Source organism: Ursus americanus, chromosome 4, assembly GCF_024610735.1.
Source record: "Ursus americanus isolate L20-20 chromosome 4, mUrsAme1.1.p, whole genome shotgun sequence".
In the NCBI taxonomy this organism is placed as follows: domain Eukaryota; kingdom Metazoa; phylum Chordata; class Mammalia; order Carnivora; family Ursidae; genus Ursus; species Ursus americanus.
In genome coordinates this window covers 55,661,507-55,689,406 of record NC_142130.1, presented here as the reverse complement: position 1 = coordinate 55,689,406, position 27,900 = coordinate 55,661,507, and the positions used below count along the sequence as shown (strand labels likewise).

At 39.0% G+C, this 27,900-nt stretch overlaps 1 protein-coding gene across 2 annotated transcripts in view; it reads left to right on the top strand.

The window, feature by feature from the left end:
- Nucleotides 1-27,900, top strand: part of LOC123784124 (ferritin, heavy subunit-like) — a 36,147-nt gene that overhangs the window by 2,547 nt on the left and 5,700 nt on the right. The window contains exons 2-3 of one of the 2 annotated variants that reach the window (XR_015724221.1): nt 1,192-1,270; nt 26,570-26,690. Coding sequence is in view for 1 of the 2 variants with exons in the window: in XM_045785383.2 (XP_045641339.1) it covers nt 3,279-3,323 (45 nt within the window). In the remaining variant the exon portion in view is untranslated. Of the gene's footprint in view, nt 1-1,191; nt 1,271-3,251; nt 3,324-26,569; nt 26,691-27,900 lie in introns of both variants that reach the window. The other variant, XM_045785383.2, reaches the window with a different exon arrangement.

Sequence of the window (27,900 nt, the reverse complement as noted above, 5' to 3'; positions counted from 1 at the left end):
TGCTAGTGGGAACAAATAATAGGTTTACAGTAACTTATAAAACGTAAGGGGTAAGGTAAGGGTTCTCATCCTTTTTTGAGTCCAGTTGCCTCTATTGCTTTATGCTCTATATGACCCTACCAAGCAACAAGATTCTGAATAGCCTTACACAAATTCATGAATTTTTGAAACTCTACATGCTTCTCAGAATCCTTATGAATTTTTCCTCTCCTCTATTCCCCAAAGCCTTGAGCATAACTGACTTTAGGCCTGCCCTTTTTTAGCGAGAGTCAGAAGGGACTCTGACTTCATCCCCCTGACAGCTTTACTGCCTTTTAACAACACACACACACACACACACACACACACACACACACACACACACACCAGGCCGGGCTGCAGGGGGGGGGGGGGACACTCATGAGTCCCATTAGCTTTACTAAATTGTACTATTTTCACCAATTCCCCAATTTTGAGATCTGAATTTAAGAAATGCATGATCAAAGTGACTCAGGTCTGCTACTCCCATATAGATAATTAGACTCTGGCTAATTATTAACAAAGTATTGCCAAACAGATGTGTTTACCTTGGTGCACTTCTGCCAATTTATTAAAAATTCTAACGGGGATGTTGGTGGGGTGGTAGTAGTGCAATTAGCAAAGCAATGGACTTTTTGCTGTTTTTACTCTATTTTTTTACAATTTATTTTTTAAGTGTTTAGGTCTTTAGAGGCAAGTATTTACATATTTCATTAAAACAGTTGGTTCTTAAAGTTAAATGTAAGTTGAATATCCAATGCAATTTGGTGTTGTTGCCTTGCTTTTTCTTTAATTTTAAAGTTAGTTTTTCAGAGAGGTATAGATACCACCCAAATATTCCAGAAAAGTTTTATGAAAGGGAGGAGTCATGGTGCCTGCCCCTTAGTCCTTCGCCTTTTGCCTTTAGCCCCTCCATATTTTTCCTCTACAATAATATGCATATATCTGGAGTTGCAGCAACCATTTGTGATGAAGATTTTAAAAGTCACATGAAAAAGTTTGCAGAGCAATAAGATAGAAGGAGCCTGGTTCCTGATACATCCTTGAGCAGATGTTGTAGCCCTGGGCTAAAGTTCTTGTTATATGAGAAAAAAATAAATTAAGGTGCTGTTTGTCAGCTTAAGTCTTTCTAACATCCTAATTATTCCATCTTGATTTGGATGTCTACCCTAGAACCAACCAACAATGGCCAGGAGGAGAGGATGGAATCATATTAGAACATGATGACCTCCCACCATAACTGGGGGGAATGGTAAGTGTGGGGTATCATTTCTAGAAAAAGGAAATATGATAAGCAGACAATACCAATGATACCCACTATAGAGAGAAATTTTTGAAGATAATCCTGGGGTATTGAGTTTGTGAATCTAAGATGAACAAAAGTATTGAATTCAGAAAGAACTAGCAAGTTTAGGTGTATAGGAGGTAATAGGTTTAATCTAGATAATTATTAAAAATTATTTCTATTGAGGTGCCTGGGTGGCTTAGTCAGTTAGGCAGCTGACTTTTTTTTTTCTTTAAGATTTTATTTATTTATTTGACAGAGAGAGACAGCAAGAGAGGGAACACAAGCAGAGGGAGTGGGAGAGGGAGAAGCAGGCTTCCCACCGAGCAGGGAGCCTAATTTGGGGCTTGGTCCCAGGACCCTGGGATCATGACCTGAGCTGAAGGCAGACGCTTAACGACTGAGCCACCCAGGCACCCCAGGCAGCTGACTCTTGATTTTGGCTCAGGTCATGATCTCAGGGTCCTGGGATTCAGCCCCACATCAGGCTCCATGCTCAGCGGGGAGTCTGCTTGGGGAGTCTCTCTCTCTCCCTCTTCCTCTGCCTCTCCATTCTCTCAAATAAATAAATAAATCCTTTAAAAAAAAGTTATTTCTACCAGTTCAGCCCAAGTCTCTAGCTGTTCCATTTGCCTAGGTACAGAAGCTTCCTGATTACCTCACCCCTTCACTATACAGTGCTCTCCACAACCAGTCTCAGAGGCTTAAGCATGCCATGGGCCAACTGAAAGGAAGAGTTGTTTGGGAAGATGTTGGGACAAAGTGTTAGGGTCTATGCAGGTATCCCTTCTGTCTCAGCAATCAAGGAACAACGGGCATGGGGCACGAAGACATCAGACAGCAATAAGAAAGATATTTAACATTGCTCATGTGTATCTGCTTCCATGGTGATTTCATGGCGCTTGCAAATGGTGGTGTTTGCTCAAGAGATGCAAAGCTGCTTTCACTCATGTCATGGCGAGTTCATGGTGAACTAGAACGCTCTCTTGGAAAATACACATCTAAGACTTTTTAGCTTAAACTCATATCAACATCTTTTTAAATTTAGGAGTCAAGAATCAGTTCCCTTAGTTCTCTGCATCTATCTACAGAAATATTTTCTTCTATGTCTAGCTGTTTAACTGGGACCAGGATCTGCTTCTAGAAGTGATGAGGTTGAATGAAAACAGAGGGAGAGGGTTGCCTGGGTGGCTCAGTTAAGCATCTGCCTTCAGCTCTGGTCATGATCCCAGGGTCCTGGGACCAAGCCCCAAATTAGGCTCCCTGCTCGGTGGGCTTCATGCTCAGCGGGGAGCCTGCTTCTCCTTCTGTCTGCCATTCCCCCTGCTTGGCTCTCTCTATCTCTCTGGCAAATAAATAAATAAAATCTTTTAAAGAGAGAGAGAGAAGAAAAAAAGAAAGCATAGGGAGAAAAAGGCACATTTGAAATAGTCTCTTTTACTGCAAGACATGCTGATATGCTGGTGGGTTACAAATGGAAATGTGGGTCCAGAGGTGGGAGGACTGGACGGGTAAAGATTTGTGAGATACCCACAGTTCTGTAATGATGAAAAGGTCATGGGAGAACTTTTAGAACAAAAGGATAAAGTGCTCCAAGTCAGAACTCAGGGAAACAGAACATTTAGGGACGAAGGAAACAAACAGTCATAAGGCCTTTGGTGCCATGTCTCAGAAGCATGGGGCTGGGGGGAAGTCCTCCAGGAGGAGAGTGTGGTCAGTGGGCAGAAAGCTGCCTTCTCTGCTCAGAGAACACAAGTGCTGAGTACCAGATACTGGGAATTACAAAGTCGCTGACTGCCTTTGAGACACAGCTTCAGACCAGTTGAGGGGGCTGCTAAACTGAAAGGGTACATAGAACAATAGTAATGTAGGCTGAGCAGGTACAAGATGCATCTTTTGTTTGAGGTGGAAAATTAGAGCATGTTTTATGTTTGTTTTTTGCTGAAAGGAGTGAGGCAACAGAGAGAAACTAAAAATGCAAGAATATGCACCACTAGGAGACCCCATGGACAGAGCCCAGGTTTGTTTTCTCTGCTCCTTTTCCTAAATTGAACCCGGCCTCCGTTCAGACAGCACAAAGATCACGGGGAATGGGAATGTCGACTGGGCCAAAGGGATGAAACACCCTTGGTCCTAACATATGTACCTTCAAAGGACCTGTCCTTCTTGCTCCTAATACCTCCCCCCCTTTCACCCTAACCAGCACCCAGGCAGCCTTAATGTTCTAGCCTCAACTATGAGAACTTTGTAGGGTTACTACTTTTGGTCAAACTATGTCCTGGATCATTCATTTCTCTGCAGACATTTATCTAGCACTTGCACGTGCTATGTTCCAAAGCACCCCGTAAGGTAGATGGAAACACTGTTACGGCCCTTGTGTGATGGATCAGGAAACTAAAGCTTAGATTTAGGCATAGATCAAGTGTGGATCTTGTTTCTTATGCCCTCTGAACATTACTGCACTGTTCTTCATCTGACCCAGGAGTGTTTTCCAGTAAAACAATGAAACCAGTATTTTCTAAACATCTATACCTTACTAGGAACGTCAGGGTACACAAAGAAGTTACTGCCCTTCTCCTGTCCTTCCAGAAACAGAGATTCCATTTGAGCCACCAGATAAACTCTTCCAATGAAATACTATAGAGGCAGTCGCCACTTTGCATGGTACTTTAGGACCATGAAAATCACAGTGCAAGGGGTGCCCGGGTGGCTCAGTCAGTTTAACGTCCACTCTTGATTTGGGCTCAGGTCCTGATCTCAGGGTTGTGAGTTGGAGCCCCACCTTGGGCTCCACACTGGATGTGGAGCCTGCTTAAGATTCTCTCTCTCTGGGGCGCCTGGGTGGCTCAGTCACTAAGCGTCTGCTTTCGGCTCAGGGCGTGATTCCTGGGATTCTGGGATCGAGCCCCGCATCCTGCTCCTCCGCTGGGAGTCTGCTTCTTCCTCTCCCACTCCCCCTACTTGTGTTCCCTCTCTCGCTGTGTCTCTCTCTTGTCAAATAAATAAATAAAATTAAAGAAAAAAAAAAGATTCTCTCTCTCCCTCTCCTTCTGCCCCTCCTCCCACTTAAAAAAAAAAATCACTGTGCAAGCAGAAGCCAAACAAATCAATCTTAATAATCAATGTGGAAAAAAGATGATTGTTCTGTGATCTTTAAAACCTTTTGTCAAAACATTAAAAACTCAGTTACTGTAGGTTATAAATGAAAAAATATCAAAACTAATATTTAGTGCACTATGATTTTAAGGCTTAGAAACATTCAGAATCAAAGTGTCTTATTTCTCTGTACTTATCAAGAATAGTTTGAAAAGTGCTGGCCTTCTCTTCTTATTCTGTAACTTCTTTTTTTTCTTTTTTTAAGATTTTATTGATTTATTTGACAGAGGGAGACACAGAAAGAGAGCACAAGCAGGGGGAGCTGCAGAGAGAGAGGGAGAAGCAGGCTCCCTGCCAAGTAGGGAGCACAAAGCAGGACTCAATCCCAGGACCCTGGAATCATGACCTGAGCCAAAGGCAGAAGCTTAACTGACTGAGCCACCTGGGCACCCCTCTTCTTATTCTGTAACTTCTGACATGGCATGAGTATCTTTTCTCTACCTGGGTGAACTGTCGTGCTCTTTCTAAGTTTAAATCAGCTTCCAACATTTTATTCTTCGTGCTTTCAATGTTGTGGATTATCCCAAGAGTTGCTTTAAGTTTTTATTTATTTAAGTGATTTCTGCACCCAACATGGGGCTTGAACTTCTGACTTCTAGGTCAAGAGTCACACGCTCCTCTGACTGAGCCAGCCAGGCTCCCAGCCCTGCCAAGAGCTCCTTTCACGTGAAGTTGTTGTTTTATCACCATCACTTCTGGCTTGTCATAACCACTTTATTCATTTATATTAATAAGTTTGCCTTCACCAAGTTCCCGTGATGCTTAGTTTTCTGTCTCAACTTTGTTGGGCCATGGTACCCACATATCTGGTCAAAACCTGAACTACAGCATCAACTTTTCTCTGGGTTTCCAGTCTGTTGGCTCATTCTGCAGATTTTGGACTTGCCAGCCTCCATTATCATGTGAGCCAATTCCTTAAAATAAATCTCTCTTTACACATACACACACACACACACACACACACACACACACACACACACTATTGGCTCTGTTTCTCTGGAGAACCCTGACTTATACAGGTCCTGTGGCTGAATATCTGTTTCAAAATGTGGCAGTAATGAAATTTCCATAGTCAGCTCTTTCCTCTATAATTTCAAGTATATTTAATTAGAATTTCACTTCCAGTGTTACCACGTTTTGTTTCTTCACTACACTTTCATCTTTGTTGGCCCATTACCCTTTTCCTTTATCCACTTTTGTAAACTGTCATGTGGGCTTATTGCTGAGAGACAAGGAAGCAACATAGCTCCACACTTTGACTGAGTAACAGGCATGCAGTGACCAATCATGGACAGACTTAGAGAGAAATAATGTGATTGGTCAGTGAACTTTATGGGCACCTGTTATTTATGTTGTTATTTGTGGACTGAAGGGCTAGCAGAAAGTTTGTACTTTGTGCGATGACCCACAGTTATATAATGTGGTTACTGAAATTTGAACTGTGTTGTTGGGGGAGCTGGTGATATTTTAACTAAGCCATGGTAACTAACTGTAATTTGTGCATACTGAAACCACGCAGCACAAGGACTGCCTGTATTTACTTTGAAACCAGTCGTCTAGATCTATAATTTAGAAATCTCTACGATGAAGGAACCATAAGGCAAAGCAAACAAGGTTCAGCTTGCAGCATCTCTGTAAAAATTCTGTCATTTTATTAACTGGCATTCTTGAAATACTTGAGACTTATTTTCTTGACTATTTTCTGTAAAGAACTGGCTGCTTAGAGAATAACAAAAGAAATATCCAAATAGAGGCAGTGGTTTGTGGTAGAGACAACTGCTAACCATCCATGTTCCCTCTCCTCCTTTAATGATGGTACTCCACGTTTCGCGGGCCAGGTAGCTGCCTCACTAAGGACTATATTCCCATCCTCTCTTAGGGCTTATGACCAAATTCTGGCCAGTGGGTTGTGAGTAAAGCTGTCATCTGCCACTTCTGGGTTTGTCCTTAGAAGGAATGGTTATGCTCTTCCCTGGCCCCTTCTCCACTGCCTGGGATACAGACGCAAGGGCGGGAAGTGGAGCCGACGTTTTGAACCGAGAAATGGAATCTGTGTGTTGAGCGTGGGTGTCAGAGCTTCACTGTATAGACTACTATCTCTGGACAGTTGTCTCAGAGAGGATAAAGTCAATCTTGTTTTAACCATTACATTTTAGGGTCTTTTTGTTACAGACACTTAACTCTAACCTAAAAAATACACGGATGGCTTCCTGTTTGGGAATAAGCAATAGACTAACATAGTAAACAGGGGATTTTTACACATCATACTAAATAGTGAATGGGCTCTCCTCCCTTCCAACTTATTTTTAAAGAGGACAAGAGGAAAGCAGAAGGACCTGAGTCTAATCCTCTTCTGACATAATAAACTGAGTAGGACCTACTGAGGACGATTAATGATGTAATGAAGCCACTGCAAATAGGATGAGTAAAATCTGCCCCTTGCAGAGAGTGGGTGTGGTGTTTCCCAGTTATCACCTACTGTGCGCTAAGGATACGAACCTTCATTCCTAACAAACGGGCTTGTTGGATTGGAGCCTTCCAATATTTAAACTGAATTCCCAGGAGCTGTTGCGGTCTGATGATAGAGACTGTTACTGGCAATATTTATAGAATACTTTTGTGACAAAAATCAATTTAAGGTAGCATTCATAAGTTAAGACATCAACATGGAAATAATTTATCCTAATACAGCCCTTAAAATCTGTACATCATGAAATTCGGCTATTTTGTACAAAATGATAAAAGATCTGATTCAACACCAACAAATGTGTAATGCTCAGGTGTATACACCAGAGGGCACTCATCTACTATTTTCTGTTTGAACAAAATTTACTGTAATGGTTTTCAAACCAGTGCATAGAAGAATCACCTTGGGATCTTGTTTAAAATGTATACCTCTGGGCCATGGAGGGGACCGTGAATCTGCATTTTTAATGAGAGACTGTATGGAAGCATGGTAAAGAGAATGGCTTGTGGAGCCTGACTGCCAGGATTTGAAACCCGCCTTTGCCGGTTGTGAAAGTGAACAATTATTTCACCTCTGTGCTGTTTCTCATCCATCAGATGAAGTTAGAAATAAAAATAAAAAAATAAATTAAAAAAAAAAGGGTAAGAAAGAAAGAAGGAAAGCAAGCAAGCGAGCACTTACCTTTTAGGGTTATTATAATGAATGATTAAATGAGTTAACTTAGAACATACAACCTAGTGCCTGGCAATAAATATTCACTCTATTATTACAAGCATTATTTTCTTCCTTTTTTTTTTTATCATGTTCAGTTAGCCAACATATAGTACATCATTAGTTTTTGATGTAGTGTTCAACGATTCATCAGTTGCGAATAACACCCAGAGCCCATCACAACATGTGCCCTCCTTGATAGCCATCACCCGGTTCCCCATCCCCCCCCACCTCCCTTCTGAAACCCTCAGTTTGTTTCCTGGAGTCTAGAGTCTCTCATGGTTCGTCTCCCCCTCTGTTCTCCCCCCCCCCTTCATTTTTCCCTTCCTTCTCCTAATGATCTCCCTGCTATTCCTTATGTTCAACATATGAGTGAAACCATATGATAATTGTCTTTCTCTACTTGACTTATTTCACTTAGCGTAATCTCCTCCAGTTCCATCCGTGTTGATGCAAATGTTGGGTAACCATCCTTTCTGATGGCTGAGTAATATTCCATTGTACATATATACCATATCTTCTTTATCCATTCATCTGTTGATGGACTTCTGGGCTCTTTCCACAGTTTGGCTATTCTGGACATTGCTGTTATGAACGTTGGGGTGCATGTGCCCCTTCTTTTCACTACATCTGTATCTTTGGGGTAAATACCTAGTATTGCAATTGCTGGGTCATAGGGTAGCTCTATTTTCAACTTTTACGAGTGTAATTTTTAATAAAGACTTTCATTGATTTTGTTGTGGGAAGATTTGAGGAACACATGACTACTCTTAAAAGAAAAATATATGTTCTCCTGATACTCTGCAGCCAGGCTAAGACTTCAGGTCCTGACCCTCAGCTGAGTGGTAATGGAATGGCAAGAACCAAAGGTGCAGGATGAATGGAACAAAACAAGACCGGTCTTTGCATGTTCTGCTAAAGGACTTGTACTTTATTCAGAAGTCAGTGGAAATCCTTTGAAGGCACTGAGACCAAGGGTGGCATGATTAGATTTACGTTTGAGATATATCCGCTCTGCAAGCAGAGTGCGGGATGGAATGTGAGGGGTGAGGCCAGAGGCAGTTGGACAGAGGAGCTCAGGCAGTTGTAACGCTGCTCCTTTTCATTCTAAGGGAGAGTCTCCAGAAAGCATCAGGATTATTCACATCAGTGACTCTAATAATAACAATTTGAACCTTATAAATCCTTTCTTCTCCGGAGCTCAGGATACAGTCAAGTTTGTAATAAAACACTCTGTCTCCACTCCACCCTATGATTTACATACTCTATGCAGTATACACAGTTCCCAGTCGGCACGCTCCCTGGGTTTCGAGGCAGCAGATCCTGCAAGTAGGACTCATGTGAGCTACGCAGGCACCAGGGAAACACTGGACTGCTCTCCACGGCACCAGAAGCTGAGAAGTGAGGTAATTCCGCATCTCACTTGGTGATCCTGTAGACAGTGGGGCAGATTTCCGGGAATCATGGCAACTTTGAAATGACCGACCTAAGAGAAAGAAATTTCTGCTCTGACTCATCCCCAGCCAGAATAGGAGGAGCTGCGGGGGGTGGGGGGTGGGGGGGGGCGCAGGAGTGCAGGAGAGGGGAGGGGAGGATGGGAGAGCTAAGGTCACAGTCTCCCCCTTGACCCTACCTGGAATTCACGGACACTGTTCGCCTACTGTCAAATCAGCAGGGTCAGCAGTGCCAGGGAAAATAGCCACCTGCGTCTTTTAATACCTGAGGAGTGACTGGATGATTTCAGGAGAAAGGAATTTATCCCTGGGGGCTGCTCTGCAAGATCCGTTCCTGCCTGTGCACTCGGCCAAGCTTTGTATCTAGTCTCGAAGTCTCCTGGAAACCTATCTGATTCTAAGTCTCTGAAAACATGTAAAATGTAAATAGATAAAACAGCTCTTCCTCTGTTAGAGTTGTTCAGATGGAAGAATGGTAGGGTATTATCTTAGACTGTTTGAGATGGAACTCAATCTAATGGTTTTCAAATTTGTTTTAGTATCAGATCCCTTGAAATGAAATCCTATGAAAAAGTTCCATTAATATGTGGACAGAAAGCAGAGCTGCTTCTATTGAAGGAGATTTCTGGTTGGCGATGCCTCTCCAGGTTGTCATACTTCCCACATCCTCTCGTGTGACTTAATTCTTTGAACCCCTAGAACCTAGAGAAGCAGAGATAATGATTAAATCAATTCTTCCATTTTATGGAGGACAAAAATGAGCCCCAGAGAGGTACTAATTATTTGAGTGCAAAGGCAGCAGTGCACAGAAAGAAAACTGAAGGTACTAAACAAATTCATGGTAGAGAATGGAGTTTGGTTAATGGTGTCTTCGGAGTTGGATCAGTGAGTCAAGAAGAAAGGCAGATTGGAATGTGTGAGTGGTGAGAAGAAGGTTTACCTTAGATCCGGAGAAGGATTTCCAAGAGGAAGGGATACAAACTTTGGAACTTTGATGTCTCCTGCCTGGAATTTGTATAATGTAGCAAAGCTGATTCTCTGTCTAGAGAGAATCAAAGCAAGCTTTGAATTATAGTCCTGCATTGAGGTGGAGACCTTCAGCCCTCCCAGCCATTAGTCATCATCGTCCCTGGCATTATCAAACATCCATGAAAGGTCATTACCAGTTAAACACAGAGGCGCATTTCCCGCCGGACACCGTGAAGGTCAGTAGTTTAGACAGAAAACAACATGGCAATTTCCTGATAATTCATGGGAGAAACATTACCCAGTTCCAACCTGTAAAGGCTGCTTTTAGGCAACAGGCTTGAGCAATGGAAACGAGAGCAAGGCCAAAGGGCCCACAGTGACCACTGAACAGAATACAAACAGGGCTCATAAAGCAACCCACCTCAAAATAGTCATAGACTCTAACCGACCAGTTACAACCAGGCACAGTTCTTAAGATTACAGAAAAAAAGGGAAAATTCCATACATCCCCATACTCCTTCACTCCGCCCTATAACTGCGACCTCTCCCCCCTGCCTTGTGGCACACAGTCTCTCCTTTGCTGTCCTGCCCGCCACTCCCTTGCAGGGGTGTATTCAATAAACTTCTATCTCTTTTGTTCTGCCTTGGATGAATTCTTTCACCGCCCTGGCCACCCGCCCCCACCAACTGACCCCACATTTGATGGCCCTTACCCAATTGGAACACTCCACACAACCTTTCTTACTTTCTTTTCTATGTTCAAGATCAAACTCAAAATTTACCTGGTCCGGGAAGTGTGTACCCACCTGATTCAGTTCATTATTGGGTTTAGCAACTTCTATTCTTAATTTATCTCACTGAACCTCTGTTCTTCACCTATAAAGTACAGATAATAAGAAAGATTTCTCAGTGTTTTTATATGAATAAAAGGAAATAAGATATGTTAGCTGTTTAGCACAGTTGCCTGATAGCAATTACTTGAAAATGGTTAGTTTCTTCTCTGGCATGGATTTCTAATCAACCAAAAAAAATTTTTTTTTAAGATTTTATTTATTTTTTTGAGAGAGAGAGTGAGAGAGCATGAGCAGGGGGGGAGAGGCAGAGAGAGAGGGAGAAGCAGGCTCCCAGCTGAGCAGTGAGCCCCATGTGGGGCTCAACTCCAGGAGCCTGGGATCATGACCTGAGCTGAAGGCAGATGCTTAACCAACTGAGCCACCCAGGTGCCCCTCTAATAGACCAAAGTAATAAAAATTTGAAAGAGGTTAAATTTTTCTTTAGGTATCTTTCCCTCTTTTCTTTTAGAATCCACTCTAATTCTGGGCTCTCTTATTTTTTATTTCTTCCCATCTCCTCTGCCTTTCTTTTCATTCTGGACTAACTATGATTAGTTTCATAGTTAACATAGATAACTTTCATTAATGTGGAAGTTAACTCATTTGTTAAGAATCAAAGTAGAAAATGAGTCAGACACCAATATCCAGTACTATAGTTTGGCTTTGGTTACAAAATTGTTAGAATTCTTTCCCTTAGACATTCACAGCAGAGGTGTTTGTTTCTCCTGACTGTTTCACCTCTAGATGGTTAAAGAACATCTTGGATCTGTAAATAATAAATTCTATAGCATTGACCAAGGGTAAGTCTCTGTAGATCAGCATTTGGTCAATCCAGACCAGCTGAAATTAACCCATGTTATTCAAGTGGAAATGCTAGAACTGGAAAGTGCAATATCTGAAATGAAAAAATTCAATGGATAGGCTTACCAACTGACTGAAGATTTTAGAAAAAAAGTTATTAACTTGAAGACAAATCAATAGAAATTAGCTATTGATAATTCAAATTCAATAGAAAGTAAACAATGGAGAAAAAAATTACTGAAATAAGGTTGAACAGAGCCCCAGTGAGGCTCAGTTTGTAAGACAATATCAAAAAGTTATATATCTTTGTAGTCAGAGGGAGAGAAGGGGGAGGGAGAAGGGAGGAAATTGGCAGAACAAAAATTTGAGGAAATAATGTCCCAAATTTGGTCAAAAACATCAGTTCACAAATATAAGAAGCTCAGCAAATATTTAGTAGGATAAATACAAAGCAAACCACAACTTGGAATACTGTAGTCAAGCTAATGAGCACCAAATAAAGAGAAAATCTCCAAAGACAAAAGGCATATTTCATACAAAATAAAAATATCTGAAAAATGGCTGACTTCTAATGGAGACCGTAAGACAATGAGATCATATACTAAAGTTCCAAAAGAAAAAAAATCTATCAACCCAGAAGTCTATATCCAATGAAAATCTTCCTCGAAAATGAGGATAAAATAAAAACAATTTCAGATAAGTAAAACCTGCAAGAATTAATCATGATTAGACTATCAAAGACTACTTTTATTTCTTAATTTAAAAAAGAAACTAACCGCTTAAAGCAAAAGTAACATTGAACTATCGGTTTTTAACATATGTGTATATAGAACATATGACAACAATAGCACAAAGGATGAGGGAGGAAGTATACGGGATTCTGCTGTTGTAATGTTCTTAATTTTACATGAAGTATCACTATATTAACTCCAAATAGATTGTGATGATTTAAGGATGAATAATGTAATCACTAGAATACCAGTTAAAAAACCAAAGAGGTACAGCAGCAATAGAGTAGAGAAATTAAGATAGAATACTAAATTTTTTTTATTAATTCAAGGAGGAACAGAGAAACAGAAACAGATGAGAAAAATAGAAAACGAACTGCAAGATGGGTGTATGTATTCATCTTGAAGGGCAATGCTCCTTTCTGTGAACACCTTAGTCTTTCTCACAGAATTTGTTCACATTCCACCGTGCGCCATAGTTAGCTGTTTATAATTTTTTCCCCTCTTACTAGACAACAAGCTCTTTGGGGATGAGAACCCTAGCCAAATGGAAGAAGAGATGAAAACCAATCAGACCTTTAGGTTCACTAAAGATTCAGTTTAAGTGTCTTCCATGTGACTAGCTTGCTTCCACGTGAATAAAAAAAAAAAAAATGAGTAGCAAAGGGTAGGTTTGAGCAATCTGTACACATACTTGTCATATTTCAAATAAACTTTTTGCCCCACTGGCCAACTGGCTTAATCATTTCTATATGGTGCCAACTGATCAAGAGGTCACGAAGACTACCTGTAAACCAGATGATAGAGGTTTCTTGTTGATTAGGGCCAACTCCAGCTAACTGGTCGTGTGGCCATATCACACTCAGCAGTGAAGAATGTCGCAGTTGTCTTAATACCAGCCATGGGTACAGGTGGGAGAAGTACCAGCACACCTGGTGTTTAGCAGGATCCTGATTTAGGGTGTCATAACGCTCATGCTTACTGTGACTACAGTCCCTGGATTTTCCAGAGCAATCTCATAATACACTCTACATTATCAGATAATGTGTTCAAATTTGAGGTTCAGAGTATATGATCATCATATTTATGACAATATTATTCATATGAATCAACATGGAGTTTCCCAAAACACTCTCTACAAGCTCATCAGTTCCTATTCTTCCCATTGTTACTCTGCGAACGATGAGATGAACTTGCTAATTTCGGTCCAAGAGTAAATGAACTCACTTCATTCTTACTATTGTTCTTATGAAGGACACTTTTATTATACATATCCTAACGGGGTGATGTAATACCTCATTGTATTGAACTTTTTTTTGTTTGTTTCCTGTTTCTTACACACCTAATAGCATGAAATTAGTTTTAGATTCTCTTATTTCCAAAAAGACCTCACCTAGATGACACATATTGTAAGTGACCAATGAATTCTTCTTTAAATTAGGTGAACATTGATTAAATGTTCATTAAAACATCTAAGGATCTAACACACTTGCTAGGAACTGATTTAAAAACAGTAGCCTACAATAGGGACCACAGTAAGTTGAAAGACAGCTGCAGTGGTTTATGTTCCTTAAAATCCATAAAGAATTTTCAACTTCTGGTAATTGTAGACAGAATAATTTTGACCAGTTGCCCCAGAAAATTTAGACAAACTTTTTTCAAAAAAATCTACTTGTAGGTATTGGAGAGCTAACAAGGCAGTGAAGCTCATTAGGGCCAAGATTGAGGAAAGGAAGGAAAAGAACAAGTACAGTTGGAACAGTACAGATGAAACTACCAGTTTGGTCACTTTTGTCCTAAGGGTATACACCAACTATGGAAGAGATGAATAAAAAGTTGGGCAGAGATTTTAATACCCTCATCTGGATGGAGGACAAAAAATGGATAATAGGGCTAATCAAGGAAGGGAGGTGGGGAGTGGGGGGGCCATAATAAATACCCCAAAGGCTAAACGGTAAGAGTATAGAGATCAAGATTTAGCCTAGTCGTATGATATCTTACTCCCTGATACTATATCAAAGTGAACTTGCCTTGCTAGTAGTTCTAGACACTCCTCAGATAACTGTAAATCCACTTAAGAAGAATTGAAAACTCCTATGAGTTCTCTGTAGGATTAAAGAAAAAAAAATCTAGGTACATCAAGGTAAATTGATGAAAATGAAAGAGAAAATCTTTAAAAAGAACAAGAATTATTGAGATTATCTTCACAAGAGCAATAATTCAACTGGAGGCTGACTTAGTAATATAAATAATGGCATCCAAGACACACTCGAATGATTTACAGAGTTCTGAAAAATAAATATTGCCAATCTGAAATTCTTCATCCAGCAAAATACCCTTCAGGTATGAAGGAGAATGCATTCGTTTCTACTGCTATATAATAAATTAGCACAAATGTAATGGCTTAAAACAGCACCATTTATTATATCCCACTTTCTACAGGTTAGAAACTTGGGTATACCTTAACTAATAGAACATTAAATGGAGCAGTAATAGTAATGAAATCAATCCAAAAGAAGGCAGAAAAGAGAAAAGAAACAGGCATGACATATAAAAACTGAATATTAATATAGTAGATTTAAACTCAAGTATATTGGTACTCACAGCAAATATAAATGCCCCGAAGAAAAAAATAATTTTCAGACCAGATTTTTTTTTTTTAATTTTAAGTAGGCTTCACACCAAATGTGGAGCCTGAACTCATGACCTCAAGGTCAAGAGTCACATGCTGTACCAACTGAGCCAACCAGCTGCTCCTCAGACTGGATTTTAAAAATAAAACACAACAACTATAGGCTTCCAATAGTAGGTAGATCTTAATTAGAAACATAGAGAAAAGGTAAAAGATGGTGGTGCCTGGGTGGCTCAGTTGGTTAAGCATCTGCCTTCGGCTCAGGTTATGATCTCAGGGTCCTGGGATCAAGCCCCGAGTTGGGCTCTCTGCTCAGCGGGGAGTCTGCTTCTCCCTCTCCCTCTGTGCTATCTCTTTCTCAAATAAATAAATAAAATCTTTTTTAAAAAGTTAAAAGATGGACAAAATCATAACATACAAACACTTATGTAGCTAAATTGATATCAACAAAATGATTTTAAGACAAAAAGTATAACTAGGGTTCAAAAGGGATACTTCATAATGATGACACAGCCAGTTTACCACGAAGATATAGCAGTATGCACTTACAAAGCATCACATTTTATAAAACAGAAATAACAGACCCTCAAGTGAAAATAATGTATTTATAGAGAGAGGGAGCTGTTGATACACTTCTCCTGGTTACGGATAGAACAAGCATAAAACTTAGTAAAGTTAAAAAATATTTAAACGATACAGCTAATAAACATGACTTAACTCACACATACAAAACATGGAATTTAACAACAGAAAAGCAAGTGAACAGTTATTATTTACAGGAGTTGATCTTATCCTGGGTCGTAAAGGCAAGTCTCCACAAGCTTACAAATGATTGGTATCGTACAGAAAATGCAGCCCAAATGCAACTGGGCTGGACATGAATCATAAGCCATGACTAGAAACTCATCACGGATTTGGAAGGCATGTAATTCGTGGTTTAATACTTTTTTAAAGATTTATTTACTTATTTTAGAGAAAGAGAGAGAGCAGGGAGAGGGGCAGAGGGAGAAGAAGAGGGAGAGAATATCCAGCAGATCCCCTGCTGAGCACGGAGCCAGACATGGGCCTCGATCTCACGACCCTAAGATCATGATGTGAGCCGAAACCAAGAGTTGGATGCTCAACCAACTGAGCCACCCAGGCGCCCCATGTAATTCATTTTTAAATAACCCATCGGTCGAGGATTAAATACGATAGCAGTCAGGAATAGTTTGAATTGAAAGAACATGAAAATATGGTATAACCAAATCTGTGGGATGCACTCGAAGGGGTGCTTAGAGTGGACTTTATAGCCTTGGATACAAATATGAGAAAAGAAAACAGGCAGAAAATGAACTAGCTAAGCATTCTTGTCTAAAAGTGAAAAAAAAAAAAGCAAGTTAATCCTAAAGAAAGCAGAAAGAAGGAAATCATAATGATCATGCACAGAATGATGAAACAGAAAAAACAAATTTACAAACCCGAAGTTGTTTCCTTGAAAAAAATGAATCCCTGGTGAGACTGATAAAGAAAAAATAGGAGAGAGTACAGAGATAATAAAGGGAATCAAAAACAGACAAACTAAACAGACAATAAAGATAGGGTTCTAGGGGTGCCTGGGTGGCTCAGTCGTTAAGCGTCTGCCTTCAGCTCAGGGCGTGATCCCAGAGTGCTGGGATCGAGCCCCGGATTGGGCTTGTCCGCTGGGAGCCCGCTTCTTCCTCTCCCACTCCCCCTGCTTGTGTTCCCTCTCTCGCTGGCTGTCTCTCTCTCTGTCAAATAAATAAATAAAATCTTTAAAAAAAATAAAAATAAATAAAAATAAAGATAGAGTTCTATACAATTCTGAACACTTTTATGCCAATGGATTTGAACATTTATATGGAATTGACATCAAAATCAATACAACTTTCCAAATATGACAAAAGAATAAAAAATAAGAATAAATCTCTAATTACTTAATCCAAAATTTAAAACCTTTCCACAAAATATTCCAGGCCCAGTAGACTTCAGCAGTGAATATTACCAAATAGTTAAGAAGAAGTAACACTGATCTCACACAAATTCATTCATATAATATTTCAAAAAGTAGAAATATTTCCTAACTCATTCTGTGAGGCAGCATAACCCTGATACCAAAACCCAGCAAGGATGTCATGAGAAAGGAAAATTTCAAGACAACTACACTAATCAACACAGAGGCAAAAATTCAGAGCAAAACATTAACAAAATCCAAAAATACGTAGTAAGAATAATCCATCCTGGGGTGCCTGGGTGACTCAGTCAGTTACGTGTCTGACTTTGGCTCAGGTCATAATCCCAGGGTCCTGGGATTGAGTCACGCATCAGGCTCCATGCTCAACAGGGAGTCTGCTTCTCTCTCTCCCTCTGCCCCTCCCCCCAACTTGTGCTATTTCTCCCCCCCCAAATAAATAAATAGAATCTTAAAAAAAAAAAGGGGGATAATCCATCCTGAACAAGTTACATTTAGCTGAGAATGTAAGGTTCCTTTAAATTCAAAGATTAAGCAACGTAATTCACCACAGTAACAGAATAAAGGAGAAAAATCATAAAATCATCTAAACAGGTGAAGATAAAGGCATTTGATAAACTTTAACATTTATTTCTGATTTAAAAAAAAAACAACCTCTTTGGTACTGCCACACTGAGAAATAGTTTGGCACTTTCTTATAAAACTAGACACAAAGGCCCCAGATGATCCAGCAATTGTGCTCATGGACATTTATCCCAGAGAAATGAAAACTTACATTCGCACAAAAATCTATACATACATGTTCATAGCAGTTTTATTCATGATGATCAAAAACTGAAACAGTGTGTGAATGTTAAACAAAATGTGACATGTCTATACTATGGAATACTACCCAGCAACCAAAAAGAATGGACTACAGTACTTATATATGAAACAACTTGGATGAATCGCCAAGGAATTATGCCGAGTGAGAAAAGCCAATCCCTGAAGATTCATTACTATATGACTTACTTGATTTATATAAAATTTTTAAAAATAAAAATTTTAGAAATAGGAAATGTTAGGGCTCACTGTAAGTTAGGGGTAGTGACCAGGAAGAGGATAGAAGGGAAAAAGTTTTGCTTATAAAAGGGCAACAGGAGGAATTTTTGTGGTGATGCAACTGTTCTGTATTTTGAGTATGGTGGTAGATACAGGAACTACAGATGAGATAAAATTGTATAAAACTAATACAAAAAAAAGGAACTAATACACATGACACAAGTAAAACTGGGGAATCTGAGTAAGATTGGTGGATTGTAATGTAAAATCCTGATTGTAATATTATACTATTGCTCTGCAAGATGTTACCATTAAAAGGAACTGGGTAAAGAGTACATAGAATCTCTCTGTGTTATTTATTACAACTGCATGTTAATCTACAATTATTTAGAGGAATTATTAAATTATTTTTAAAGTATCAAAAAGCAATATAAGCTAAAGGAGCGTAGTACTTGCACAAAAATGGACAAAAAAACCACTGGCACAAAATAAAAAATGCAGAAACAGATAATGCTTGGATGAACACACAATTATGACAAAAGTAGAGTTGCAGAAAAGTGGGTAAAAGATGGTCTTTTCCATAAATAGTGCTGGGTCCATGCATTAATCTTGTATAGCTGTCATAACAGATAACCATAGACTTATCTTAAAACAACATAACTTTATTATTTTATGGTTCTTTATGTCAGAAATCTAACACGAGTCTCAGTGAGAGAAATCAAAGTATTGGCAGGGCTGTGTTATTCTCTGGAGACTCTAAGAGAAAATCCATTTCCTTGCTGTGCTCAGGTTCTAGAAGCTTCCAGTGTTCCCAACTCATTGTTCCACATTGACTCATGGTCCTTTTCCTCCATTTCCAAAGCCAGCAATGTTGCATTTCTCTGATAATTCGTTCGTAGTCACATCTCTCTCTGACCACAGCCTGGAAAAGTTCTCCTGGTTTAGTGACCCATTTGATTAAATGGGTCCCGATCAGAAAACCCAAGATAGTCTCCCCATCTCAAAGTCACATCTGCAAAGTCCCCTTTGCCATGGAAATCTCCGTGATTAGGACATGGACATCTTTGCAAGGCCATCATTCTGCCTACTACAGTCAACTAGGCATCCCTATGTGAAAAAGAAGGAACTTCCTTTACCTCTTACCATACACAAAATCAATCCCAGGTGGACTGTAACTCCAAAAATAAATGAAATTTTGGAGGAAAATATAGAAGAACATCTTCATGTTTTTAGGGTGGCGAAGAATTTCATAACTAGGACACAAAAAACATTTAGCATAAGATTGAGAAATTGGTGTACATTAAAATTAAGAACTTCTTTTCATTCAAAGATCCTATTTAAAAAGTGAAATGCAAGCCACTGAGCGGGAGAAGACGCATGGAACACACACCACCCAAGAACGGCTATGTCCGTTTGGATTCCCCCAAAAGCAGAGCCTGAGAAGAAGACCCAGGTACACTTTACAACCATACAAGTTAACAACATCGACTCCCACCCCCGGGAAGAAAGGTCTTAAATGTAATAGTTAAAAATTATGAAATGCTTTCTATCTGCTAAACTCTGGAGTAAGCATTTTGTGTATATTAACTCAGTTAAGGCTTAAAATATGCCGAAGAAGTAGGTTCCTTTAGAGTTCCCATTGAGGAGGAAGCTGAGTTACAGAATAATGTCCTAAAGCTACTAAATATTGTTCCTGAAGGCGGAGATTTTGTCTTTTTTGTTTACCGCTACATTCCCAGTGCCTAGAGAAGTGCCTCTTAACTGAGTCAAGTGGCAAAGACGGGGTGCAAACCCATGCGGGCTCTGGCAAAGGCTGCATTCTCCACCGTGGTACAAGACACCTTATACATTTTCTCATCAATTTCAAATTGCCTATTCGGGCCCAGGCTGTGAGAATAAAGATAATAAAAGTACAGGAAAATGAAAATTAACTTATAAATTTCATCCATTAATCTAGATGCCTTAGAGAAAAGGCAGATGGGAGAAACAAAAGCCTGATTATTTCAAAATACTTCTTCCCCACTCGGTTTAGGATTGAATTCCTGTTATTGCCAGTCACCACGTTAGCCCTTACCAATGATCTTCACGGATTATAAATACTAACCTTCCATAACCCTTGTCCCAACATCCCAGCCTAATCCCTCATGACACTCTCTCAGTGGAAAGACCTGTTGGGGCTGGCTGTTGGGTCAGCAGTGGTTACAGCCACTGAGTCATAGGGAGCCGAAATCATGTTCCTAAAGCAAACACATGTTCCTCTAAGTAACAGACAGCCAGGGCTTTCACACTAAATACCGAGCATTTTTCCCCCCAGCAGTCTGGGAGCTCTAGCAGTTCAGGGATGCTGATCAAGAAATGTATTGTCCAAACTACAGATCCCCCTTTAGAAGTTTTTATTGCTGGTGGTGATGGTGGGGTGTTGGTGATGGTGGGGTGTTGGTGGTGTTGATGATAGTGTGTGTGTGTGTGTGTGTGTGTGTGTGTTTAAGTTCATTCAATGGTGCACTCTCCTTTCAAGAAAAGTGATTACAGTATAATTTCATATAATAAGACCCTAAAGTCTCTTCTGAGAGATCACAATTTCCCTTCTGTTGGAAGATGGCCAGGTTGTTTTTTGGTGGGCAAGGGGAATTATTCAAAAGTATTATTCATATTTTTTCACTGAAATGTGCATTTAAGTTAAGGACCACAAATCAACATTTGTCAATCAAAGCTGCAGAAGCGGCTATTACCATGACTGTACATATAAGTTTTTGGCACTTGTGATTATGTCTCCAGGGAAAATAAGCAGTCTAAAATATTAATGGATTTCTATTACCTATGCATTTTATTTTCTATGAAGTATATTTATGTATACCTCCATTATCATATCAAATCACAATGCCTGATTATTGCTATTCCTTGAGCCTGTTGAAAATGGATGATTTATATTTATATTTTCCTTATAATATATTAAGTTTGTGTACAGTTACTTATTCAGTCAAAAAAACTAATTTATTTTGAAAACTATAATTTCACATACTCTTACTAGAATTATATGTAGTAAAGTTGCAGCCTGGAGAGAACAGTTTAAAAAAAAAAAGTATATCTGGAGGACAAAAGAACAAATTTCAAATATATGGTACACAGGATTATTTATTATTTGTCAAATATTATATTTTTTTACTATATTTTCATTTTCTCAATATAAGAGTCCATATGTAAAATTAAACGTGTTTGTTTGTCCTCTTGAAAATTGAGGGTATTTGTGATTTTCCCCTGAAATGAAGAGAGTTTACATAAGGGGTCTCTGGTATGGAAACTAAACCAGGAGAGAGCCAGGATCATTTTTAGGAGATGCAGTTAATAAAAGGTGTCCACATTCCAAACCAAAAACCCTTGATGGTAATATGATAAAAGGGAGTTAAGGAGAGGAGGGACTCAAGGTTAATAATCAGCTAACTTTATGATAGGGAGATTATCTTGCATTAGAGGGATGGGCCCTAAGTAATTACAAGGGTACATAAATGTGGAGGATGGACAAAAAGAAAATGTATCGAAGTAACATGATGTGGGATAGATTCAACAGAACATTACTTTCCCCCCAAAAATGTTGGAGGGAATGTGTTGATTCTTTTCCCATTAATGTAAAATTTATTGAGTTCATTTGCACAAATACCCATGATTTATTTTTATATGTGCAACAATATACTGGGTTATGAATCAATAAAGAATTCAGAAAGTAAAGACACGCTTCCTAAAGCCCCAGGTGCTCTAGGAGCACAGATAATGTGCACCCTATAGAGGCATGATTATGGATGTGTTGGTGTTTGAAATATATGAAATTATATGGTGACTAGACTCATGCCAAGTCTGTAGTAAGAATTATATGAGGTAGCGTTAATTGAGAATAAATAGGTAAAATTAAAATTATAATGGCAGTGTTAATCTTGATTTTTTTCCCCCTGAGATACAGAATGTTTCCTCTTTTCCATTAAGATAGTCACTTTCCACTTATGTTACCATAGACAAAAAAAATGTCTTTTTTTCCAAGCTGGTATTGGACTCAGCCAAAACTTTTCTACTTCTCTTCCACTCCTTCTGGATCTCAGGCCTAAGGCCACCTACCTGATCACCTGCTACGTGGCCCTCATCCACAGAGTGATGCCCTTCACAATACTGTCCTTGGTGTCTTCACCAAGAACTTTTGAGTCACTGAATTGTCGGAATGACTTCAAACGTAAGGTGTTTTTCAACATGAACAACATGTTAAGGGGCCTCTCCATCTGCAGCACCTGCTTTTGGACATACTCCAGGCCATGGTCATTAGCCCCAGCATCTCCTGGCTGGCCAAATTTAAACAGAAATCCACCAGTTATGTCTTCCATTTCTTCTCATGGGTCCCCAGTGTGTCTTTCCTAGTAGCCTCATGCTACTAGTAGCCTCATGCTGTACGCCATGCTTCGAATGTGACCAAGACCAACCTGCTGAATATCAACAAATACTTCTCAGTTCCTCTACAAACTACATCATCTGGAGTCTGTTCTTCATACTGACACACTTTAGACATGCCTTCTCTGCAGGAATCATGCTTCTTGCAAGTGCATACATGGTGGTGATTCTCTTGTCCGGGTATCAGAGGCAGTCCTAGCACCTTCACAATACCAGCCTCTTCCTAAGAACCACCTCAGAGAAAAGGGCCACACAGACCATTCTGCTGTGGTGCGTTTCTTCATGGTCATGTGCTGGGTGGACTTTATCACCGCATTCTCATCAACCCTATTATGGGCATATGACCCAGTCATCCTGGGTGTCCAGAGTTTTGAGGTAAATTTATTTAAAAAAATTTGTTTTAAGATTTTATTTATTTGAGAGAGAGAGAGAGAAAGAGAGAGAGTGCATGAGTGGGGGGAGGAGCAGAAGGAAAGGGAGAGGGAGAAGCAGACTCCCCGTTGAGCAGGGAGCCTGACTCAGGGTTCGATCCCAGGACCCCAGGATCATGACCCGAGCCCAAGGCAGACGCTTAATGGACTGAGCCACCCAGGCTATACCTATTCTCCCGAAGCTGTACCTGCCTGCGGGGGGCAAAGTGAATTGCATTTGTTTTTCTGCCAACCGTGTGGTCATGGTGAGCACTCAACCAATTAAAAATCGAAGGCTTTTTTCACATGAACTGCTGTTCAATAAGCTTTCCCTCTTTCTGTTTAGGGATTATTGGATTACTGAACTGAAATACTGGATTTTTTATTCATCTTAATTACATTTTATCATATTAACTTCAGCCGATTTGATTTTACCTGTTCAGTTCTGTTGGTCATTAATCTGTCATTATGCATGCTAATTATGCCTTCCAGACTTATGTTGTGTAGATCTGATTAAAGTGTAAAACTCTGTTCATTCAATGAAACAGGCCCCTGCCCCAGAAGATCAGCAAGAACATCCAGCTGAGACCAAGTTTACCAATCAGAGAGAACTGTAAAACTGCCCTGCTAGGGGAAAATAGTTCATAGGATTCATGTTTCTTTCCCCCACGATTCTTTAGTCTTTCAATTTTAATGAGTTTTCTCTTTCAATTTTCAACCAATTTCTTATTTATCAACTATTTTTTAAAATCATTTTTAACTTTCATTTTCACAGTTACAGCCTATCTTTTCATTGTATTTAATTTTATTTTTGTATGCATATATATATGCTTTTCTTTCTTTACAATTTTGGGATGCAGTTTCTTCTAACAAACCAACCAAAATACACTCAGGATATAGTGTTTTGTTCTGTTCTGTACACCTGTCTATTTATATTCCTTCTTTTTTTTATTTCTCTTTTTTTGTCTTTTAATTTTCATTTTTACAGTTATAGTCTATCTTTTCATTCTATTTAATTTTATTTTTGTACATATGTAAGTTTTTCTTTCTTTACAGTTTCAGGATCTAGTTTTCTAACAAACAGACCAAAATACACACAGGATCCAGTGTATTGATCTAGTCTGTTGACCTGCCAGATTATATTCTTTTTTCTTTAATTTTATTATTTTTTTTCTTTTGCTTTTGGGTCTCTTCTGATTTGCTTAGTGTATATTTCTCTGGGGTCATTGTTGCCATTTAGTATTTTGTTCTCTTGTCCATCTATTCTCTGGACAGGATGACAAGACAGAAAACTTAACTCAAAAAAGAGAACAAGAGGCAGTACTGATTGCCAGAGACCTAATCGGTATGGATGTAAGTAAGATGTCAGAACTGGAGTTTAGAGTAACAATTATAAAGATACTAGCTGAGTTTGAAAAAAGCATAAAGACACTAGAGAATCTCTTTCTGGACAAAGAAAAGAAATAAAATCTAATCAAGTCAAAATGAAAAAGGCTATTAATGAGATGCAATAAAAAAATGTAGGCTCTAACTCCTGGGATAAATGAGGCAGAAAAGAGAATTAGTGATATGGAAGACAAAATGATGGAGAATAAAGCAGCTGAGAGAAAAAGAGATAAACAACTACTGAATCACGAGGGGAGGATTCAAGAGAGAAGTGATACCATAAAGTGAAACAATATTAGAATAAATGGGATCCCAGAAGAAGAGGAAAGAGAGAGAGACAGAGAGGTATATTGGAGCATATTATCGCAGAGAACTTCCCTAATCTGGGGAAGGAAATGGGCATTCAAGTCCAGTAGGCACAGAGAACCCCCCTCAAAATCAATAAAAATAGGTCAACACCAAGACATATAATAGTGAAACCTGCAAATCTCAGAGAGAAAGACAAAAATCCTGAAACCAGCCGGGGACAGGAGATCCATAACCTACAAGGGTGGAAACATTAGACTGCCAGCTGACCTAACCACAGATACTTGGCAGGCCGGAAAGGACTGGCATGATATATTCAGGGTGCTAAATGAGAAAAATAGGCAGCCTAGAATACTTATCCAGCAAGGCTGTCATTCAAAATAGGAGAGAGAAAATCTTCCAGGACAAACAGAAACTAAAGGAATTTGTGATCACTAAACCCCTAAAAGAAATATTAAAGGGGATCCTTTAAGCAAAGAGAGAGTCCAAAAGTAACTTAAACCAGAAAGGAACAGAGAAAATATACAGAAAGAGAGACTTTACAGGTAATACAATGGCACTAAATGCACAGCTTTCAATAGTCACTCTGAATGTAAATTGGCTAAATGCCCCAATCAAAAAACACAGGGTATCAGTTTGGATAAAAGACCCATCGATATGCTGTCTGCAAGAGACTCATTTTAGACCCAAAGACATCTCCAGATTTAAAGTGAGGGGGTGGAAAATGATTTATCACACTAATGGACATCAAAAGAAAGCTGGGGTGGCAATTCTTATATCAGAAAATTAGATTTTAAACCAAAGACTGTAATAAGAGATGAAGAAGGATGCTCTATCATAATTAAAGGGTCTATCCAACAAGAAGATCTAACAATTGTAAATATTTATGCCCCTAACATGGGAGCAGCCAATTATATAAACCAATTAATAACAAATTTAAAGAAACACATTGATACTAATACAATAATAGTACAGGACTTTAACACCCCCCCCACTGCAATAGACAGCTCATCTAAGCAGAAGATCAACAAGGAAACAAAGGCTTTGCATGGCACACTGGACCAGATGGATTTCACAGATATATTCAGAGCATTCCATCCTAAAACAAAAGAATACATATTCTTCTCGAGTGCACATGGAACATTCTTCAGAATAGATCACATCCTGGGTCACAAATCAGGTCTCAACCAGTACCAAAAGATTGGGATCATTCCCTGCATATTTCTGGACAACAGTGCTTTGAAACTGCAAGTCAATCACAAGAGGAAATTTTGAAAGATCTCAAATACATGGAGGATAAAAAACATCCTACTAAAGAATGAATGGGTCAACCAGGAAATTAAAGAAGAATTTAAAAAATTCAGGGAAACAGATGAAAATGAAAATACAACTGTTCAAAACCTTTGGATTGCAGCAAGGTGGTCCTAAGAGGAAAGTATATAGCAGTACAAGCCTTTCTCAAGAGACCAGACAGGTCTCAAATACACAACCTAATCCTACACCTAAAGGAGCTGGAGAAAAAATAGCAAATAAAGTCTAAACCCACCAGGAGAAGAGAATTAATAAAGATTAGAGCAGAAATCAATGAAATAGAAACCAAAGGAATAGTACAACAGATCAACGAAAACTAGGAGCTGGTTCTTTGAAAGAGGGCAAATGATGTAACGAGTCCCAGGTATTATATAAGGCTGATGAATCACTGACCTCTACCTCTGAAACTAATATACATCATGTTAATTAATTGAATTTAAATTATATATATACACCTATTTTTTATATTATATATACCTAAATTATATGTGTGTGTGTGTATATATATATATATATATATATACAACCTAATGCCCAAGACCCATGAAAGTTTATATTTCTTGTTATTTTTTTACATTTTCATTCCCCTCATGTATTTGTCTTCCATCTTTTCATGTTTGCCCTTCAAACATTTGACCATTTACTTACTCTTTCATAGTAAATGGACATCTTTTGACAAACCTGCTGTACCCTGATCTTTGCTAGATGAGGGCAAAACCTAGTCATGACGCAAGTGTCCGTCTTCAAGGAGCTTATGCACTAGTAGAGAAGACATACAGGTAAGCAAGCAGTTACAAAGGTGTGAAAAGAATTCCTATCACCAAGGTGCACAATGGTGGGGATGCTGAAACCCAAAGTCAGAAAACATGTTTTGGAGGATACGACAGCCACGCTAAGTCTGGTCATAGAGGCTGCAGGCTACATGTGCCATCATGTGGGTTTCTGTAGATGCCATCTCTCTCCTTCTCACCAGACTCATTTGGGAATCTTAGCTTACAAGGCCTACTACTGAGCTTTTTGATATATTACCACATTTGTTTACTCTTTCACCCATAACCATTTTTTAAAGATCCACTCAGTGCCTGGGACTATTAAATATCGTCCTTTCTTTCAAAGACTTATGACATAGAAATCCCTGTTTTCTCCCTCCCACATGATGTTTGGGAACTTTTGAAATCTGTTTTTCCAAAGTGCAAAGTACTCATTTGGCTCTGCCCATTGTTCCTTTCTCCACAGCACCAACTTTAAGCTTTTAGGTTCCTTTTTGCTTTCAAATTGTTCGGTCAATATAATTCACTGAGTGCTTTCTATGGGCAACGCACTGTATTCAGTGCTCTGGGAGACACAAAGGTGACTGAGATGTAGGCTCTGTCCTCATGAGGTTTATAAACTAATAGGAGAAACGTGCACAAAGAACACAATAAAGAGAATAATAAATGCTCCACTAAAGACATTTTATTTTTGATGATAAAAATTTCTTGGTTGGAATTAAGTCTAGAAGAGAGATCCTTGCTTCTTCCCTTAATCATTTGGGGGATGGTAAAATGAAATAACACCGTATGGACAGAAAGTTTGGATCAGGTTAAAAAAAGTTTAAGAGGAGTTGTTTAACTAAAAAAAAAAAAAAGTGTCTTTGTATTTTCAGCACATTCCAGGGGAGAGGGTACATGGACCAGTCTGATCATATTCCATAATTCAAAAGTCAATTCATCAGGTTACCAAAATTTAATAGTAGTGCTATGAATCAAATTAGATTTAAAGGTATATATCAGAACTATGGTGTTATCCATGGACTTTCACTTTCTACACTACATATTGTTGAAATTTTGGAGTACTTTGTAATGATCATACACTACATTTATAATTAGGAAACAAACAATATGTTCACAAATATGTATGTGAAGCTTCCATTAGAGAAAAGCATTGTGTTCATTCTCTAGAAAGGTTTTATTAGGTTCTTTTTCAAAATGAAAAATAGAGAGAGATTAT